Here is a 20058-nt window from a genome sequence, read left to right on the forward strand (position 1 = left end):
TCTATCCAATGAGGATTCCTAACCAAGCTTCTTAGTGATTCCGGCACACTAGAGGTGTGAATAGTAGCTAATGCGTGTGTGCGCACGTGTGTGCGTGTACACACACACACACTCACTCACTCCCCACTTGCTTAGTGACTGTGTTTACTGGGTTTACAGAACCATGCAGACCTCTGGCTTCCCTTTGACATGGGAAGCAGAACGGCAGCCAGTCAGTTATTGTATCTCCCTCCCTTTTGTCATCTGTGACAGTGTCCAGCCTTCAGTTGTTACACAGTATGCTCCACATGATGGGTTATTTTGTTTCTGTGTCTTTTAAACTTTATATCCATTTTTATAATTTATTTAGAGTCCTATTCTTCAAAGAGAAATTCACATTGCTATTGTCTGTTAAACCGTCTGCCTCAGTCCACAGAAAGACTGAACATTAAGGTGATTTCCCTTTGTGACAGTATAAGTAAGAAAGCGGGGGGGGGGGGTATGTGCCCACAGGTAGGGTACACACATAATATCAGTTCTTCATGGGTAGGTGCAGCATTTGGGCTAGCAGGACTGGGGGAAGGGAAGGAAGCTCACTATCTTTTATTTTTAGGGACAGTTGACTCACTACACTGCTCAGGCTAGTCTTAGTCTTTTGGTCTTAAAGCAGTCCTCTTTCCTTAACATCTGAGGAGGACTTCACGCATTATGAAGACCAAGCTGCCTCAAACTTAAAGAAATTTGCCTGCCTCTGACTATGAAGTGCTGGGATTAAAAGTGTGAGCCACCCCGGCTGGCTGGATAAGTTAACTTTTAATAGGTAAAGTTACTTGTTTCAGAAATTAACAGTCCACAAGAGATTGTCTTGGTCCCACCCACATAAAAGTAACCTTTGCCTAGCGACTTACAAGTTTCTTATTCATACAAAATACAGTCTCATCCTTTTTTTTTCTTTTCTTTTTTTCTGGAGCTGAGGACCGAACCCAGGGCCTTGCACTAAATCCCCAACACCCCCCCCACACACACACACACACAGAGTCTCATTCTTAACAGGGCCTACTACTACAAGTTTTTTGTTTGTTGGTTTTTTTGTGTGTTTTTGGGCTTGAGAGAGTTTGTGGTATTGTTTATGTCTTAAAATGGGGAATATTTTGCAGCAGGGGAAACAGGTGCAGAAACTAACTTAGCAAGGTTATGAAGGCAAGATTCTGATTGGATTCTCAGCTGTCTCTTTGGAGCTGCACAGTAAAGCTATAACTAAAATGAAAGTGACTTTCATGCTTGTCCTGAGATATTTTTATGAGAATGTATGTATTTAGAAAAACCTATCACAACCCTTTTCTCGTGTGTGTGTGTGTGTGTGTGTGTGTGTGTGTGTGTGTGGAGAGAGAGAGAGAGAGAGAGAGAGAGAGAGAGAGAGAGAGAACAAGAGTGTGCTAGGTATGGTGGTTCAAGATTATAATATCTTACTTGGAGCTGAGACAGGAGCATTACAGGCTGGAGGCAAACTAGGGCTGCATAGTGAGATCCTGTCTCAGAATTTGTTTTCATATTTAAGGCTGGGTATTCTGATTAGATAGAGATGTCTTAATTTCATCAGCTACATTCAGTCTGAGAATGAATTCAATCTGAGGGCCAGTCACAGATACTCCACTTTAGTTTTTTAAAAAATGAAGATAAAATAGGAATACCGCCATAGTGTTCCAAAAACCTGTTCTACTGACACTTATTGTTGTGCCATGGAAAGCATTTTTCATAAGCTGGGTGGTTTTCTCTAGTTATTAGACTCATCTTTTAAAATCAGGACAGCGTGAGAACAGTTGCTGTCACAGTGGCTGACAGCTGACTAGAGTGCAAGATAAACTTAAGCTAAAATTTGCACAGAAGTAGCTTAAGGAGGAAACAAAGCATATCTTAATGTTCATATTCAGTTTGTGTTAGCTCCAGGGAGGGAGGCAGAAACAGTTAAGAACTGGAGTGAGTTGGTCCCCAGCAACTTAGTCCAGTCACTTTTCTCTCTCATTCTCTTCCTCCCCCCCACCCCCAATACTGCTTGGGCCTTTGTCTCTCACAAAATAAGCTCTTACAGGCGCTCCAAGTGTAGAAAGCCACAGCCCTTAAAAAATGAAATCTGTAACCTTAATTATAGGAATTAGGACTTAAAAGGGATTAAACCCCAAATCTGCCCTACATTTCCAAGGTTGCGCCGCCTTGCACTGTGGAGATGATGGGAAGGTCAGGAAAAGATGTTTAAATAGATTTGATGAAAATGATTTGGTGTTACTCTCCAATCTCGCTTTGATGGGGATTGGATGTGATTTCGGAGTATTTTAGAAGTATCATGAATGATTCTTCCAAAGTAAGGCATTCCACTAAAAACAAACAAAAAAAAAAACCCCAAACAAACAAACAAACAAACAAACAAAATCAGGACAACAAAAACTGGATGACATTTCATGCAGTCTTGACCGGGGAAATCTAGACCTTCCCTAGATATTCATTCCTAGTAGGTACCTCCTTTGCTTAAAGGCCCTGCCCCTTAGCTTTCTCACCCTTACTACTCCAGACCTGGACGGGCTTTCTCCTATCCATCTTCAAGAAACATTCTGTTCAGGAACAACATTTACTCGGGCTAGGGTGGGTCAGAGGCCGCGTCAGTGTCCGGCTCCTGGAGCTCCCGTGCCGCGCTCTTATTGGTTGGAAGTTCTTTCCCCAAAAGCCGGAGCCACCTAGGCTCGCCACGCCAGCTAGACCAGACTCGGAACCGCCCAGGGGGCGTGGCCCGGCGGCGGGGCGGGGCCTTGCAGTCCCGGTGGCCTATAGAGCTGGAGGGAGTCCCCGGCCGCGCCCCTCGAGGCCGGGCCCGTGCGAGGCCAATCCGGGGCGACCGGCGGGCGAACGCGGGGCCAGGCGGGCCGGGCAGGTCCGCGGGGCGGGGGACAATGGATCAGTTCCTGGTGCGTCACGAGGGAGTTCCTTAAAGGGGAAGTGAGCGGGCTCCCGGCGGACGCGCGGGGAGGCCGTCGGCTGGGGACGCGCCCGGCGCTTCAAAATAATGCCCGCGGCGGCCGCGCGACCATGCAATGGCGAGCGCTCGTCCTGGGGCTGGTGCTGCTGCGCCTCGGCCTCCACGCAGTGCTCTGGTTGGTCTTCGGGCTGGGGCCCAGCATGGGCTTCTACCAGCGGTTTCCGCTCAGTTTCGGCTTCCAGCGCTTGAGGGACCCCGACGGCTCGGGGCCAGTTGGTCCTCCGGGAGGCCCGTCCTGGCTTCATCGGCCAAGGCGCGGGACAGAGGGGCGGCTCGAGACCCCGCCGGGACCAGGGCCGGGACCGGGCGTGTGCGGCCCGGCGCACTGGGGCTATGCTTTGGGCGGCGGTGGCTGCGGCCTGGACGAGTACGAGCGGCGCTACAGCGGCGCCTTCCCGCCGCAGCTGCGTGCCCAGATGCGCGACCTGGCGCGGGGCATGTTCGTCTTCGGCTATGACAACTACATGGCGCACGCCTTTCCGCAGGACGAGCTCAACCCCATCTACTGCCGCGGCCGGGGGCCTGACCGCGGAGACCCGTGAGTAGCCCGCGCGCTGCCTTCCGCCCCTCCGAGTCTTTGAGAGGACACCAGGGTCTTTAGGATCCGCCGTAGTCCGAGGTTCCTCTTCTCCGCTACCCGGTGGACTGCCATCCTCTTGATTCTCCCTGACCCTCCAAAGTTCTGGTCCCTGACATTTTCTGTTGCAGATGGGGAAACTGAGGCCCAGAGACCGGAAGGGACAGTCACAGTGTCCCTCGCTTCAGATGGACACATTAAGTGCTAGTTATATAGGTTTCCCTTGGAAAACTCAGCTTCAAAACGAGCCTTCCCCTTTCCTGATCAGAATGCCACACCCAAAGCTTTTTAATATGAACATTAAGGAGCGGGTTCCTAGAAAGGGGTCATCCAGTGAGTTGGACACCGGGTTGGGATGAGGGGTTAAGCGTTTCTCCTTCCCAGGGACCGCTTCCTAGACTGAGGGGAGCTTGTTGGGAGGGATGGTAGTTGCCTGGCTCAGATTTGCCATCTGGATCCTCGAAGGATGATTTCTTAGGCGCAGAGTTGACTGACACCGTCAGTGCTTGGTATCATCGTAAACACCAGTGGGGTGATGGTGCTGTCAGAAGGTCAGCCAGTCCTAGCCCACTAGCCACGTATGGGAAGGTGGAGTTCCGGGGTTACTCTAGTGGACTTCAAAGTCCAAGAGAGCAGGACATCCAGCCAAGTTCCTCCTCCCTGAAGGGTGTGCACTGCCACAGTCCCAGTCAGGCTGGTTGGTGACTGTGATGTTTCCCTCTCCTTAGATGGGAGTGTAGTTGGGGTGTTCATTGTCTTGGCATTCTACATGGAAACTTGGACATCTGGCGTGTATGTTTTCTTTACCTGGTGGGAAGCTATGGAGGATTCTTAGTTTCTAAAAGGAAAGCTATGGGCTGATGAGATGACTCAGCCAGTAAGGGCCCTTGACACTTTGCTCAGAAGTGAGTTTGATTCCCCAGGACCCACATGCAAGAAGAAAAAAGAACCGAAGAGACTCTTGGAGTTGTCCTCTGACCTCTACACACACTCTGTGACTCCCACACACAAGCTAGCTAATACTCTAAAAGGGCGTAAAGAGTGGGTTGGTTATGTGTAGATTTGTGCCTTAATTTGCAGCCTGATGAGCGAGTAAGAGGGAGCACCCCACACAGAGGGACAGGGTGTTTTCGTAGTTGTAGCAGGCTGATGAACCACATCGGCCTTTGTACATGTTAAAAAACAAAACAAACAAAACAAAACAAAACAAAACCTCCCTGCTTTCTGTGAGCAGTGCTGGGAATTGAACACATGGCTCCATGTAGGTCTTTATAGCGGAGCTAAATTCCATCTCTTTCTTTATGTAAATGTATTTTCTCCCAGTTTCTTTGGAGGAGGGGACTAAACAATTTTGTGAAGTAACATCAGTCCTTTGGGGGGTTATAGGAAGGGAATGAGTTGTCCCACTCCTAAGAGACACAGGGGAGACTGTACCTATGGCTGTGTTTTCTTCAATTCCAGCCTTTCCCTTTCTTCCCTTCTCTTCTCTTCTCCCCTCCTTTTCCTTCCCCTCCTCTTCTCTCCCTTTCCTTTATCTTGTGAGAACAAATTTCATTAAATCTGAGAGGGGAAACTGAAAAATCCCACTAGTTATTTTTAGCAGATCTTTTCTGCCAGTTCCTGTCCATATGGCAGTTCTCTCTCTCTCTCTCCCTCTCTCTCTCCCTCCCTCCCTCCCCCCTCCCCTCCCCCTCTCCCTCTCTCTTCCTCCCTCCCTCTCTCTTTCTTCCTTTCTCCTTTCATGTACCTGCAACTTAAGTATGTGCCTATTTTGGATATTTTTGTTTTGTACCAAAAGTCAACCAAAGGTTAACAGTTGACATTGAGACACAGAAAAGTTTGAAAATCTGTAGATGACCTCCCTTAAATATTTTACAGGGCATTTTTCATATGTTCCCAACTGAACCTTAAGCACAGCATCAGTTATGTTCCTGTCAATTAGTCCTCATTGTCTTTCTCTTTTCTTCTTTTTCTCTGGTCTGGGAACTGCTCTGCCGTTGGATGGTTCTTCCATAATTCATTCCTTCCTTCCTTCCTTCCTTCCTTCCTTCCTTCCTTCCTTCCTTCCTTCCTTCCTTCCTTCCAGTCTGTTAGTCTTTCTGGCTTCTTTTCACGTTGAGGATTGTTCTAACGTAACCAGGAGTGTTGCATTAAAAGCTCTAGCTGCCCTAGTAAGCTGGGCTTCGCCTCTCATCCCAAGGGACCAATTAAAGAGACAATTACTGGCACAAAGCAGAGTAAAGAGTCTTAATTAACCTCCTGGGAAGAGGTACAAGCATAGGGGTCCTGCTATCTCGGAGTTGGGCTTCAGGGACCCGCCATGAGCCCTAGGACGAACTAGAGGAAGAAGGATTGGTGCAGAGAGTATAGGAGATTTAGCGCTAAGCAGTCTGGGTCAAGTTGTGGTCTTAGCCATTATAGTAATAGCTCAGTTCATATGAGTTGAGCCTGTTAGCTAGGAACAGTGTGAATCTGTTCCTAGTTGTCATTGCCTAACTGAGAGAGCAGGTCTTGTAAGATGATCTGCCTCATAGGTAATTGTTCTTAGTCTCATAGGGACGAGAGAGGGTCGACCAGTTCTCCTGGCATGATTCCCATGCTCATGTGTACGAAAGCAGGGTGACCCGAAGGGAAGGAAACAAGTGCAAAAGGAAGACGGATGCCCAGCTTTCACCCCGTTTTTAGTTACTTTGTGGGCTCCCATGAGGAGTTGAGTCGGAGCTTTTCAGCAGAAGCGGCATCTAAGTGCCTGTTACACTTGGGCCTTGTGCGGGCTGTGCTAGTGGCCCACCACCGAGCTCAGACTATTTGGACAGTCTCATTGAGTTAGATGCACTGCGACTTCATCAGGTCTTGAATTTGTGACCTCACTTCAGAATCTTGAGTAACTGGAGTTACAGGCCTGGCTTTAATGATTTTTTTTTTTTAATTGAACCATAAGTAATTTCCGGAGCATTTAGAAGTCGGGACTGGGGTTCTTTAGCAAAGTCGAAGTGATGGTGGTGGGTTAAAGTTGTTGATCCCAGTGGCATCTTGGGGGGCATAGGCCTTTTTAGAGGTCTGTGATAAGTCCTGTGGTTTGCCTTGGTTATGCGCTGGCAGTTTGTCTAAGGTGAAGTCCAGTCTGGACTGGGATGATGTCTAGCTAGCACTATTGGGGAGTGATGGCATTTAACTTAGTGTTTGGCAAGCCTTTGTGGTATTGACATGGTGAGAGAGAGCAATTTTGTGGCCTTGAGCAGGCTCTCATACTGGCCAACTCAAGGAATAGAAAGTTTAACTTCTTTTTCCTTTTTCTTTTTTGTATCTGCTCATCTGCTCTCTGCAGTAGAGTTCTCTCATGCTTTGTTGTCCCCCCCCCCCCCCCCCCAGCTGGGGACTGAACCCAGGGCCTTGCATTTGCTAGGCAAACGCTCTACCACTGAGCTAAATCCCCAACCCCATGCTTTGGTATTTTTAGGAGTGTCTCAAGGCTGTGCTTTGTCATTCTGGTTCTCAACAAGTTGAATACACTTCTCAAATAAAGTGTAATAAAAAGGCTTACTTTTTTTTTTTTTCTAATAATGAGAGTTGAACCCAGGACTTGCCCATTCCAGATAAGTGATCTGCTACTAAGCTATCTTCTGGCCCTTTTCAAAATTAGACTTTGTGGGCTGGAGGAGAAATGGCTCAATGGTGAAATGTGCTTACATCACTTACACAGAACTTGAATTTGTTACCTGTAACTGGACCTCCAGGTGACCATCTAGCCTTCCTGTGGCCGCTCACACAAATGTGCCCACATGCACACACATAGACACACATGCACATATACACACACAAAATAAAACTTTATTTTGAGGTCTGGGGATATATTTCAATGGTAGAGTACTTGCCTGCTATGTACGCGGCTCTTAGCTCAATACTAATGTTCCAAAAAATAAAGTAACAACAGCAATACAAATGTTTTGAGAGTCTACCACATTGCCCTCAAACTTAGGATTCTCCTGCCTCTGCCCATAATCATTACAAAGTGTATTTTTACCATGCCCAGAAAATATCTTTCAGATTTAAAAAAAATCAAATGTATTCATTAAGGCAGGGTCTCATGTAGTACAGACTGGTCTTCATTAACTAGGTAGCAGAGAGTGACCTCTCCTGAACAGCCTGGGTTGTATCTCAGTGCTGTGGTTACAGGTACAGGCCGCCATGCCTGGCTGTGTTGTTTCCTTAGTCACATCCTCTTGATGCTTATCTTGATAAACGTGGACCCTGTGTTGCGTTAACAAGCAAATGGATCTTGTGCCCTATAAGGACAGCCAGTCTCTAGCTCCCAACTACTGTTGGGTTGTAGAGTCCAAATTCAAACCTGTGAGTAAACTTAGATATTTCTGTGATCCCACGGATGACAGCTGTGACCGTGCTTGATCCAGCTAACTCCCCAAACCATGTTCTCCCCACAAAAAGAAAATACCAAGTGAACAGATGAAGTATTGGTTCCCAGGCACATCTAGCTTAAGAGAGCCACGTATTGAAATGCTAGTTATATAGGTTTCCCTGGGAAAACTGCTTCAGAACGAACCATCCCCACTCCTCATCAGAATATCACACCCAAAGCCTTGTGCTGCGGCTAAAGTAAGTGGGTAAGAGGGCACTATGAAAGTGTGAACACTTGAGTTAGAATTCCTTAGCAAGCTCATAAAAAGCTGGGTGTGGCCACCCCTTTGTAACCCAAACAGGCTAAGGAGGATGGCTGGGGTTTGCTGGCTACCTGGTGAATTCCAGGTTCTGTGAGAGACCCTGTCTCTAGGGGATAAGATGGAGAGAGACAGCAGCGGCTAAGACTCCTACTCAGGCCTCTTACCAGAATGAGAACACCTTCATACTCGTACGTGTGTGTGTGTGTGTGTGTGTGTGTGTGTGTGTGTGTGTGTGTGTGTGAGAGAGAGAGAGAGAGACAGAGACAGAGACAGAGACAGAGACAGAGATGGAGGGGTGTGTGTGTGTGACCTCTTTTAGAATTCCCTTTATAGAAATCTTTCAGAGAGAGGCAGGCTCAAGTCTTGCTTGAGATGTGGAAGGTGATTCTCCTGGTCTGACCCCTTTCCGGTTTAACCCCTTTCCTGTGAGCCCTCATTTCGACTTTGTTTGAGAATTGAGTATATTTACCTTCCTGTCCCGTTCTTCTCTGTGGATTACTAAGTCCTTGAGTGTGCAGGCATTATTTGTTGTGCTATCTTTCTGCCCACACAGAACAGATAAAATTTCCAAACAGCTGTTACAGGTCAAGTTAATGTAGCACTTCCGCCCCCCTCCCAACATGTCTGCTTGATTTTATTAGCTACATAGTCAGATTTCCTAGCAGGCACTGTGCTCCTCATCTTCTCCACTCTCTTATTCTTCCTCTCCTCTCTCCCCCTCCTCTTCCTCCTCCTCATCTTCCTCTTTTTCCTCCTCCTCCTTCCTTCTTCCCCTTTTGTTTGTTCAGAGGTAGTGAGAACCTTAAAGTGTCACCATGGACGAATTGCCATGAGTTTTCCTTCAGATGTAATGAAGTAGGAGGGAATTGAGAAATTTGACCAGCCGCTTACATGGGCCCCCTTGTACTCTTGAGTTTTGCCTTGTACTGAAAGATTGACTTCCTCAGGAGCTGGTGAGGGAGACAGGACTACAGTAAGTATGTCCAGAGAGCAGAGCTGTGTTATCTGATGCAAGGGCTGACAAGGAGAAGCAGGACAGACAATGTTATGCTGTTGGGCCAGGACCAGTTGTTCTATCGAATCTGTTTTTTTTTTTTTTTTTTTCTTCATTCTCTACTCTCTTCCTCCTATTTTGATAACATCTGTTATTATTATTTTTTTCTGAGACGTGGACTTGTGTAATCGAAGAACTTGATACCCTCCTGCCCTAGTCTCCTAAGTGCTGGGATTATTTGGTAGAAAAGATTTCAAAATGCTCTAGTGAACATTCTAGATTTTTAAGTGGATTTTGGGGCTTGGGTAGAACTACCACAATTATTACAGATATATTTAAAGAAAACCTCCTCTGGTAACAGTTGCCAAGTGCTACTGACTCTGGCTAGTGTTACTGAGGATTCATTGTTGTGGGGGCCAGGTCAGTGCTGGGTTTCAGACTGAGTGTCTTAACATGGCAAGGCAAGGCAAGCATTCTACCAGTGGCTGTGTACCCAGTTCTTCAGTAGTTGAACACTGTGTCCCTTCTGTGTGTGGACTGAGAGAGAAAGCACAGTAAACATGCAAGGCAAGCATTCTACCAGTGGCTGTGTACCCAGTTCTTCAGTAGTTGAACACTGTGTCCCTTCTGTGTGTGGACTGAGAGAGAAAGCACAGTAAACATGCAAGGCAAGCATTCTACCAGTGGCTGTGTACCCAGTTCTTCAGTAGTTGAACACTGTCCCTTATGTGTGTGGACTGAGAGAGAAAGCACAGTAAACATGCAAGGCAAGCATTCTACCAGTGGCTGTGTACCCAGTTCTTCAGTAGTTGAACACTGTCCCTTCTGTGTGTGGACTGAGAGAGAAAGCACAGTAAACATGCAAGGCAAGCATTCTACCAGTGGCTGTGTACCCAGTTCTTCAGTAGTTGAACACTGTGTCCCTTCTGTGTGTGGACTGAGAGAGAAAGCACAGTAAACATGCAAGGCAAGCATTCTACCAGTGGCTGTGTACCCAGTTCTTCAGTAGTTGAACACTGTGTCCCTTCTGTGTGTGGACTGAGAGAGAAAGCACAGTAAACATGCAAGGCAAGCATTCTACCAGTGGCTGTGTACCCAGTTCTTCAGTAGTTGAACACTGTGTCCCTTCTGTGTGTGGACTGAGAGAGAAAGCACAGTAAACATGGAAAGGAATGTACTTGCTAAAGATTGCGAGTGCCTTCATGGGCCCCGGCAGCTCCAGCATGTGCCACTTACCACAGATCAGGGTGTAGCTCAGGAGAGGGCTGTAATGCCAGGTGACAACGGAGTTCTTGTTCAGTCCTATCAGTTGGGACGCTAAGTGACCTGGGATTTTCTGGTGAGGTGAGTGTCTGGAACTCACTCTGTTTCTGAGCAACGTAGGCCCGTAGTTAAATATTTAAACCCAGCCAAGTGCTTTTGAATGTGAGGATGTCTGCTTTGACCTTCCTGCAACCCTTGGCAACTCCTTTGTGCTTGGCCCTGCCTCTGAGAGGCCTGTTTGAATCCATAACTGTTGCTCACCCTGAGAGCACCTTTGGCATCATAAACATTTTTTTAAGAGAATCAAGTAAAAGTTAACAAGTGCAGTTTTCCAGTGATGCTGTTGGGCTGCGGTGGTTCCTACAGAACCCGCTCCGAGCACTTGTTTTTGTTTTACATTCTTTGTCCTCCATTAAGTGCCCACCACACACAAAAGAGAAGCACTGAAGGTTCAGACAACATTGGTTGTGGAAGCTGCTTATGCCTGCTTCATTTAAGTTCCGTTTCATGCGCTCGCTCGCTCTCGCTCTCTCTCGCTCTCTCGCTCTCTCTGTGTGTGTGTGTGCTGTAGGAATTGTGTATAGGTAAGGGTAACATGTGTGATCAGTGCTTTCTTTTTACCGTGTGGGGTCTGGGGATTGAATTCAGGTTCTGAGAGTTGGCATCAAGGGCATTTCCCAGTGAGTCATCTTAGGAGCCCCAGGAGGTCTTTTAGAGAGACGCAGGGCCAAGCCATCCAGAACTCGTTCATAGGAAGGAAGTAGGGCAGGGACCCTCAGCTGATGCAACGCCAGATGTGAGTGAGGCTGCGGCTGGAGATGAAGTAGGGCTTTCTTCCTTTGGTCTCTAGTAAATGAGATCATCAAGTAGTTGACTTATTTCTTCTTTAATCATTTTCTGGCTTTGTGGTAGGTAATAGGACAGGTAACAGTCAGTGAAGTTGTGACCTGAATTTCTCAGCTACACCAGGTCCTTCTCAGTGTTTGCCCAGCCTTCCTGGATGCGTTAGTTTTCATTGTGTCATAGTTTGAGCAATGAAGAAATCCAAGGTCATCTGACAGGCTCCCTCCTTCAGTTCCTAAGATTGTGAAATGAAGCGTTTTGCAGTTGGACAGGGTTAAAGAGCCGGCATGGTTGGCAGTCAGTCTCAGAGAGTGAGGGACTTGCCATCTCTGGCATCCCCTTGAGTTTTCTTACTGCTGCTTTATACACGTGTCTCTGCTGTCCTGCAGCTGCTCATCCTGTGAGCACAGACACTGCTGCCCTTGAGAAAGAAGGCCTTCGTTACCCTGCCGTGTGCCCACAGCCGCTTTCTGGATCAAAGGCACTCTTAGCAGTTTTAGTTTCTCATGAGTGTTTCCTTTTATGGGTTTTTTTTTTTTTTTTTTTTTTGTTTCACTTTAAATGAAAATGCCTTTGTTTAGTTTTAATTCTTTCTTTTTCAGTTCAAATCTGAACATCAACGATGTACTAGGAAATTACTCTCTGACCCTGGTTGATGCCTTGGATACACTCGCAGTAAGTGTTCAGCCTTTTCTTCCTTAATTAAGATAATTAAGGTAAAGTGTTTGGGGGCCTACTGTATTTCTTCATTTCCCCAAGGAGTGGGAATTCCAGGAAATGCTGTACTCAGAAGGCTTTGATGAGTGTTATTTATTTTAATGACCTTTCTGGGAAGGCAAGAGAGCATGGAAGGTTAAGTGAGGGGACATGTGGCTCTCCTTTAAAGGTAGAGAAGAAATGTATGGCTAGATTTTAAAAAGCGTTTCTTTTCCCTTGCCATGCTAGTTATTGACTTGGAGGAGGGATCCTGTCAGATGACCTGATATTTCTTCACTGCTCAAACTATGACAAACAGTGAAACCTTATATATCCTGGAAGGCTGAACAGTCAGGTCACAGGCTGCATTAACTACTTTCCTGTTGTTGTGCTGAAACACCAGGGTGAAGAGCCAGTTGAAGGAGAGAGAGTTTCTTTAGGCTTAACGGTTCTGCAGGGTAGGCCTCAGTGCTGGGAAAAGCATGGCTGGATCAGGAAGCTGGATGATCATTCATGTTTTCCTCCACAGGCTGCACCTCCTAGAGGTTCCAAAAGGTCCCCAAATAGCACCAGCTACTGGGGAACAAGTGTTCCAATACTCGAGCCTATGAGGGATGTCTCATTCAAACTACTGTGTGTGTGTGTGTGTGTGTGTGTGTGTGTGTGTGTGTGTGTGTGGGTGCGCGCGCGCGCGCGCACCTTCTAGCCTGTATGTCTTTCTCCCAGAAATCAGGTCACACTTTCCAGTCACCTTTTCCCTCTGGGACAGAGCTCATATAAAAAGGATACTGTGCCTCTCAGTGGCTTCTTCTCATGTAGCTAGCTATAAGATAAGTTTATGCTCCTCCTAAGTGCCCATCGCTGTGCCCTTGGTACATAGATCAGACTAAGCTAAACTATGAAGTATGAAGCCTGCCCCAAACCCTAAGAGCCTTTAAGAATCAGAACTTCTATTTGTTTTCTGGAACTATGAGTCCAGTCTCTCCTTTTGGGACCCTGTCTCTCCTAACTGCTCTCTCTTTTTAAATGGCCTTAGCTGGAAGGCTCTCTCCTAAGGGTTCATTCTGAAGGGTAATATTCTGTTAGCCTTTTTTTAGGGACCTACTATTTTTCTTTTTAACTTGTAACACAGGGCTTCAAGAGCAAAACCCAGAAGCTTTCAAGAGAAGCTATCCTAAATGGCTTCTAGTTCCTGGCTCCTCAGGGGTGTCTGTGCAGGGTGCCTTCCCGTGCATGCAGCCCTCTCTGTGGACACCAGTTATTTCCTGCTTCTTGGTGTTGGCCGTTGTTTACCCAGCTGCATCCCGCTTTTACACCTCTCATCCCTTGGCATCCCTCATTGATCCTTGGAAGCTGGAGATCTTGAAACATAAAGGCAAGGCATGTTCTGAAGGCGCTCAGTGTACTGGACGTGTCAGGCTGTTCAGTGCTTAATGCATAGCACCACAGAGCATGCTTTCCAGGGGACATTGCCAGTGTTCTGCAATCTCCTTAGTAACTTTACAAACTCTTGCCTGTTCTCTCTGAGTCATCTTTACTATTAGAAAGCTATTAAATCCTGCATCAAGTCCTGTATTCAGTAATTTATCTGATTCCTTTAAATGTCACCAAGACATGTCTAAAGCTGTCAGGTAGGAGTTGGAATTCGTTAAGGGAGCTAAGTTCACACCGTGACTCTCTTGTGTCTTGCTAGTAGTAGAGTTGCAGGACTCGGAGAGAGCTGGAGGTGATGTTGTCTACCTTCATTTTATGGATAGCAGAAAGAGGAGGGGGCCCTGGTTCTAATAGGGCTGCTGGGTTTCCTTCTAGGCTCTAGTCACAGAGAACTTTCAGTCTCCCAGTATTTCCTTCTGAAGTGATTGCTGCTCCATTAAGTCTCCATCATCCCTTCTCAGAATGTGCCCAGACAAGTAAGTGCAGTGTGATTAGTGCTACCGCGCTGGAGCTGCGAGAGGCTGACTCAGCCTGCTGTTGGGAAAGGAGAGTCAGAAGGTGCATGTGTGGCTTCAGAAAGCTCACCCTCGAGGGCACTCCTGTTCATCCCATCTTGTCTCTCTACCCCGTTGCTTGCTAAGGACAGAGATGCCGTCATTACTGTTTGTTGTGCTACTCCACACTTGACAGGAAGTGCTACTTAGTAGGATTGGAGATTTTTGTTTAAGTGAATATTTATAATCCAATTTTGTCCAATATCTATTCTAAGGGTGCACCTCTTGAATAGTAAAGTTCTTAAGCAAACCAGAGGAATTCTGACTTTTAGAGATCCGCATCATACAACAGCATTTTATTTATTTAATTTTTGCGTTGAGGTAAAGAAGTTATTTAATTTAAACAAATTAAGAGCATTTATTTAGTGCCTATGTGTGTGTGCTCATGATACAGCATGTCAGTGGAGGTTATAGGACAGCTTGGAGCTTGTAGGACTTAGTTCTCTCCTACCATTTGGGTTCCAGGGATCAAACTCAAGTTGTCAAACTTGGTATCAGGAGCCATCTTCCTGGCCCTGTTTATTTAATTTTTGAGACAGGGTCTCAACAGTAAGGTTCAGGATGGCCTTAAACTTGGAGTAATCTTCTTGCCTCAGCCTTGCAAATGATGTGCTTGTTTGTTTATGTTGGTGGACTTGGAAATTAATCCCAGGACTTTGCACACATGAGGCAAGTATTTTGTTCTTTTAGTCAAAGTCTCCAACTGGTGACCATCTTTATGCCTCAGCCTCCGGAGTGCTGGAATTAGGGATAGAGCTGAACGTCAGCATTTTCAAGGCTCTGAGAAGTTCCTCCTCTATCCGGTCAGTCTTTCTCAGGCCCATGCAATTCTGTGCCCTGGTTACTTTGTGCTCACTGGCTGTCTAATGTGTATAATTTGGTGTGCCTAGATTTCATCACCTTCCCCATTTTGTTCTGAGATCATATTTGCAGGTGCACCAAATACTGTTCTTGGAGAACATCTGTGAGGAAACAGACCTATTTCTGTGGTTTTTCAGAGTAGAGTAGCTGGTCTTGAACATGTTAGTGTGTTGGCTCACTTCTCATGAGGTCCTTAGGTTGAAGTTTTTCTCTTTTGTTAGCATTTTCAACAGATGTTTGCAGATAAGCTGCACGAATGCCCAGGGGAAAAGAGTCTCCAGACCATTGCATACAGTCGGAACGAGATTGCATGATCTTTTAAAAAGGAAAACTGAGAACAGAAAGCCTGTGTCTGCTCTACACCCTAGCAAATAATATGATTTGAGAAACATATTGATCAGTATTGTAAGAGATAAGACACACCCCAAAGAAGGAGTGTTTGAAGAATCATTTCTCCTTGATGTTATTATCTATTTCTCCACTTGTTTATTGGTGTCTATGTTTATGACCATAGGCAAAAATGGTTTTAAAATATGGGTGAAATCAAATTATTTCTATGTAGGTCAAACTGAGTATTTTGTGACGGTTTTGCCCTTTAAGAAGGGAGTAGGACACTGGGGTATTATATCTACACATGTCGCATAGTAACCTTAACTTTAAATTGGAAGTAGAACATATTTTGATTTTATACATTAAATATTTATTTTTCAGTACATGTGTATATATGTTTGTGTGTGAGGGCAAGCATGTGCCACAACATTTGTGTGGAGATCAGAGGGCAAACTGCTGTCTCTTTACATGGGTTCAGGGATCTGCACTCAGATCATAGGTCAGTCAGGCTTGCATGGCAAGTGCTTCTACCCACCAAACCATTTCCCAATTTCATGCTGTTTTGGTAGTACCGTTTCTCAAAACCCTCACACATCTGGATGGAAAGCACGGTTGATTAGTTTTTCAGATGTCTTGGATTTATTTACAAAGCAGAGATAGAGTCACATTTTAATTTTCTGGCTTATTTTCTCCTATTCCATGATGTTTTAGAAACTGCCTTGTAAATCAAGGTCAGCTCAGAGCTTGGAGGAGAAGGGAGTGGGGAGACCAGACACCCCAGGGCTGGTTCTGTGTTGTTCACACAGTTGTGCCACTTGGAGCTTGGACCCTTGAGTGAGTGGTAAGAGACAGGCTTGCTGTCTGTCCTGGAGTAGAATGTGAGAAATGACTTGTGGCTTCCATTCCCACTGTGGCAAAGCCATAGGCAGTACAGACACACAGGTGCAGCGGCCGGCTGCCATTTCAGTGCCAGTTTCAAGCTGCTCTAATGTTTTGTGTTCCTCTGTTTAAAGATAATGGGAAATTCATCCGAGTTCCAGAAAGCAGTCAAGTTAGTGATCAACACCGTTTCATTTGACAAAGATTCCACCGTCCAAGTCTTTGAGGCCACGATAAGGTAACGTAGCACAGGAAATGGGTTGAAGACTTCTGGTGTATGGGTGAGGGGTGTGTGTGATTCCCGAGGGTTATTTCTTCCAGGGTCTGCATGTATGGACTCCACGTCTATTATTTATGCTCATTGTAGTTTAGTATCTATGGAAACTTGTAGTTTTGATGTGTGCATGTCATCGAGGTTTGAACTGCACAGAAACACTCATTATAGGGTCCATAAAGGAGGGTGCCCCTCAGATGCACTTCCACTGACTCCATTCATGTCCTTTCTGATTTCCTCGTTTACTGTCTCCACAGCCCTCATTCATGTTTTTAATGGAGTTCTGCATCTCTCCACTCACAAGAAACACTGCTTGCTCTTTTGATGTCTTTTCCTCCTGTATGGTTTTCACTTATCACTCACTCTTTGCTAAATATGGTGGACTCAGCCTATACCCAGTTTTGTGCCTGGGTTTCTCTAGGGTGAAAAGTTGACCCTTTCAATGTTTAAATAAAATTATATTGCTACGCAACAATCCAGATCCAGATTTGAACCTTGAAATTGAAGTTATGAAATTATTTATTCTAAAACAAGGAAAAGAAATCATTTGTTTGAAAAATCTTGCAGTCCTTTTTAGACAGTTTCGATGGGACATTTATGTATCTACAAGGCCATAAATCAGAGGGAAGCCTTCTGTTTCTCAGGATCTCCCACTTTTTCATTTCCCTCCTCAGATTGTCTCACCACACATGGGCGTGGTTCTTCAGTCTCCCTGTAGACAGTCAGACCTGCAGAAGAGTCATGGTTCCTTTTCTTAATGCCCTAAGATCAAGAAATTCATGCTTTAGGCAGAATCCTCAGTTGTCTTGAATAGATGATTCCCCTTCTTTTTGTTAGCAATGCAGTGAGCTGAAGATCAGTTACTTAGAGCCAGAGAGGACTATAGGAATCCTATATAGGATTCCTATATAGGAATCTGAATCAGGTCCTGCTGCTCCAGGCAGCTTAGGTCCTGAAAAGTAGAGTCATCTTTTGTCTTTGTAAACTGGATTCTGTACTATCATCATCATCATCATCACCATCATCATCACCACCACCACCACCACCACCACCATCATCATCATCATTTTTATTTTCTTGCTATTAGGGTTCTGGGAAGCCTCCTTTCTGCTCATAGAATAATAACTGACTCCAAACAGCCCTTTGGTGACATGACAATTGAGGATTATGATAACGAATTGTTGTACATGGCCCATGACCTGGCTGTGCGGCTTCTTCCAGCTTTTGAAAACACCAAGACAGGGATCCCCTATCCTCGGGTAAGTGACTGGTTTGTTCCGTTGTTTTGCTGGTTTTTGAGAAATGGCCTTGTGCCATGTAGCCCAGGCTGGCCTTGAACTGTGGTTTTCTTGCCTCAGCCTTCCAGGTGTTAGCATTGCAGGCATGAGTTACCAGACCTGGCCGCCTTGTTCCTTTGTGGTTCACAGTTCACTGTGTTCTTGAATTAAGACTCCTATAAAAGGGATGGGTCTGATTATAAGAACCAAGCAGTGTCCTTGGAGAAGATTTGGTCATCTTTTAGAAATCTGCATTTGGTGTTCTGCCTGAATGTCTGTGCGAGGTAACTGAGTGACAGATGGTTGTGAGCCACCATGTGGTTGCTGGGATTTGAACTCAGGACCTCTGGAAGAACAGCCAGTGCTCTTAACTGCTGAGCCATCTCTCCAGCCCCATAATATCAATTTTTAAAATTTTGAGCGTTTACTGAGTACCTTCTGTGTGCTAAACATACGGTAATAGAGCAGTTAGCCTTTCACCTTGAAGAACCATGCGTCCTCTTGTGTGGTTTGCATTTTCTCTTATGAGACAGTATGGAGAATGTTTCTTCATTTCTGTCTGACTTGGATATACTTCCCAAAGATCTTCATGTATTGGAAGAGCTCAGTGAATGTTCATTTAAATGCTTCGCATGCCTGTAAGTGAAGCCTGCAGAACCAGCCAATTAGATGCTGGAGTGAGATTGTATATTTGTGGCATCTGATTTAGCAAGCCAAATAACTCCTTTGGGAATTGTGTTAGCCTTCTCTGTAAGCAGGGAGAAGTGCTAGACCACAGGACCTCCATGACGAAACTGGCTGTCATCCTGTGGCTCAGCTTCTGCTCCTTTCCCGTCCAACAGTTGTTTGCGTTTGCTGAGAAGGAGTGCTTTAGACACTCCTTCAAGTTTAGAAGCCATTTATAGCTACAGGTTACTAAGTGTGACCTCCTGTTAGTCACTCCTGATGCTGTGATGAAACCAGGACCCAGAGCGACCTAACAGAAGAGTGCTCATGGCTCTAGAGGGAGAATCCTCAGTGTCAGGCAAGGAATGCTGCAGGCAGCACGAGCAGGAAGCTGGCTGATCTTATTTCACACAGGAAGCAGAAAGAATCAACAGGAAGTAGAATGAGACGCTAACCGCTCAAAGCCCGCCCACTCACTCCCAGTGATGCACTTCCCCCAGCAAGGTTGTATGTCCTAGAGGCTCCCTAACCTCAGGCAACAGACACACTAGCTATTCAGCAGCCGCACTGTTCTCTCCAAATACATGAGCCTTTGTGGGACATTTTTACTCAGAACACCCCTGAACTTGGTGCTTCTGTGATCTTGAAGGACACTTGGCAGAAAGAGATGGTTTAGTGAACAATGTCATAATAAGATGACAGACTCTGTTCTTACTGTTGGTTGAATGTAATATGACGAGTGGTGACTGAGTCGCAGTGAGCCTGGGTCCATTAGCGGAGTGTCATACTCATGGTGTGACTTTTCAGCACTGTGAATTTTTAAGTTTTGCTACAATTTTTTTTCTTTTCTTTTCTTTTTTTTTTTTTTTTTTTGAGATCTTGCTATGAGCTGAGGCTGACCTTGAACTTGCTCTGTAGCCGGTTGACCTCCAATTTCTGACGCTTCTGCCTTGGCCTCCCGAGTGCTCGGGTAGTGGTTTAACAGCCTTCCGCCTTCCACACAGCTTTCAATTCTTCCCGCTGCAGGTGAATCTGAAGACGGGTGTCCCTCCTGACAGCAATAATGAGACCTGCACAGCAGGGGCTGGTTCTCTCCTGGTGGAATTTGGGATTCTGAGCCGACTGCTGGGGGATTCCACTTTTGAGTGGGTTGCCAGACGAGCTGTGAAAGCCCTCTGGAACCTTCGGAGCAACGATACAGGATTATTAGGTAGGATTCACTCTCTGCCATCAGTTGGTCCGCACAGCCTTTGGTCCCCTGTCCTCCTTCCTTCTAACCGTCCACAGTACCTCGTCCTCTCTGTACTGCTGGATCTGAAAATTGTTAACTCCAACAGCAGCCCTTGGTGCATAATGGGTTCAGTTTCTTCACACGGCCTTTTGCTTAGTGTGAGGCTTCAGGGTTTGGAAGGTAATAGTAGTTCAGCTGTTAAGAGCCCCTTCCGTTTGGATCCCTGGTATATTCCATTGGAAATTATTGTTAATAGAAGTGCCATAAAAAGAACTGTCTCAGAGGCAGACTTTATTGCTTCCAATATAACGTTCTAAAAATACAGGAACTTAGCATTTCCGGTGGAAAGGCTTCCTCCTTAAAAAAAAGGAAGAAACTCCAGTGCAAGCCTAGATGAAACATATATTAGATTTTCCCCATTGAATATTTAGTCAAGATGTTTAAAACTCATTCTGGGTAAGTTTTAAGCATTAGTAGTAGATATAATAAATAA

The 20058-nt window shown here is 45.8% G+C and overlaps 1 protein-coding gene across 4 annotated transcripts in view; it reads left to right on the plus strand.

Annotated features, from left to right (window-relative positions):
* The first annotated feature begins 2969 nt into the window (after positions 1–2969).
* Positions 2970–20058, plus strand: part of Edem1 (ER degradation enhancing alpha-mannosidase like protein 1) — a 32041-nt gene continuing 14952 nt past the window's right edge. For 3 of the 4 annotated variants that reach the window (XR_015685459.1, XR_015685460.1, XR_015685461.1), the window contains exons 1-5: positions 2985–3545; positions 11966–12038; positions 16252–16355; positions 17479–17650; positions 19361–19544. Coding sequence is in view for 1 of the 4 variants with exons in the window: in NM_001305279.1 (NP_001292208.1) it covers positions 3058–3545; positions 11966–12038; positions 16252–16355; positions 17479–17650; positions 19361–19544 (1021 nt within the window). In the remaining 3 variants the exon portion in view is untranslated. 4 annotated transcript variants of the gene reach the window in all.

Source organism: Rattus norvegicus, chromosome 4, assembly GCF_021556685.1.
Source record: "Rattus norvegicus strain SHRSP/BbbUtx chromosome 4, alternate assembly SHRSP_T2T, whole genome shotgun sequence".
Classification (NCBI taxonomy): domain Eukaryota; kingdom Metazoa; phylum Chordata; class Mammalia; order Rodentia; family Muridae; genus Rattus; species Rattus norvegicus.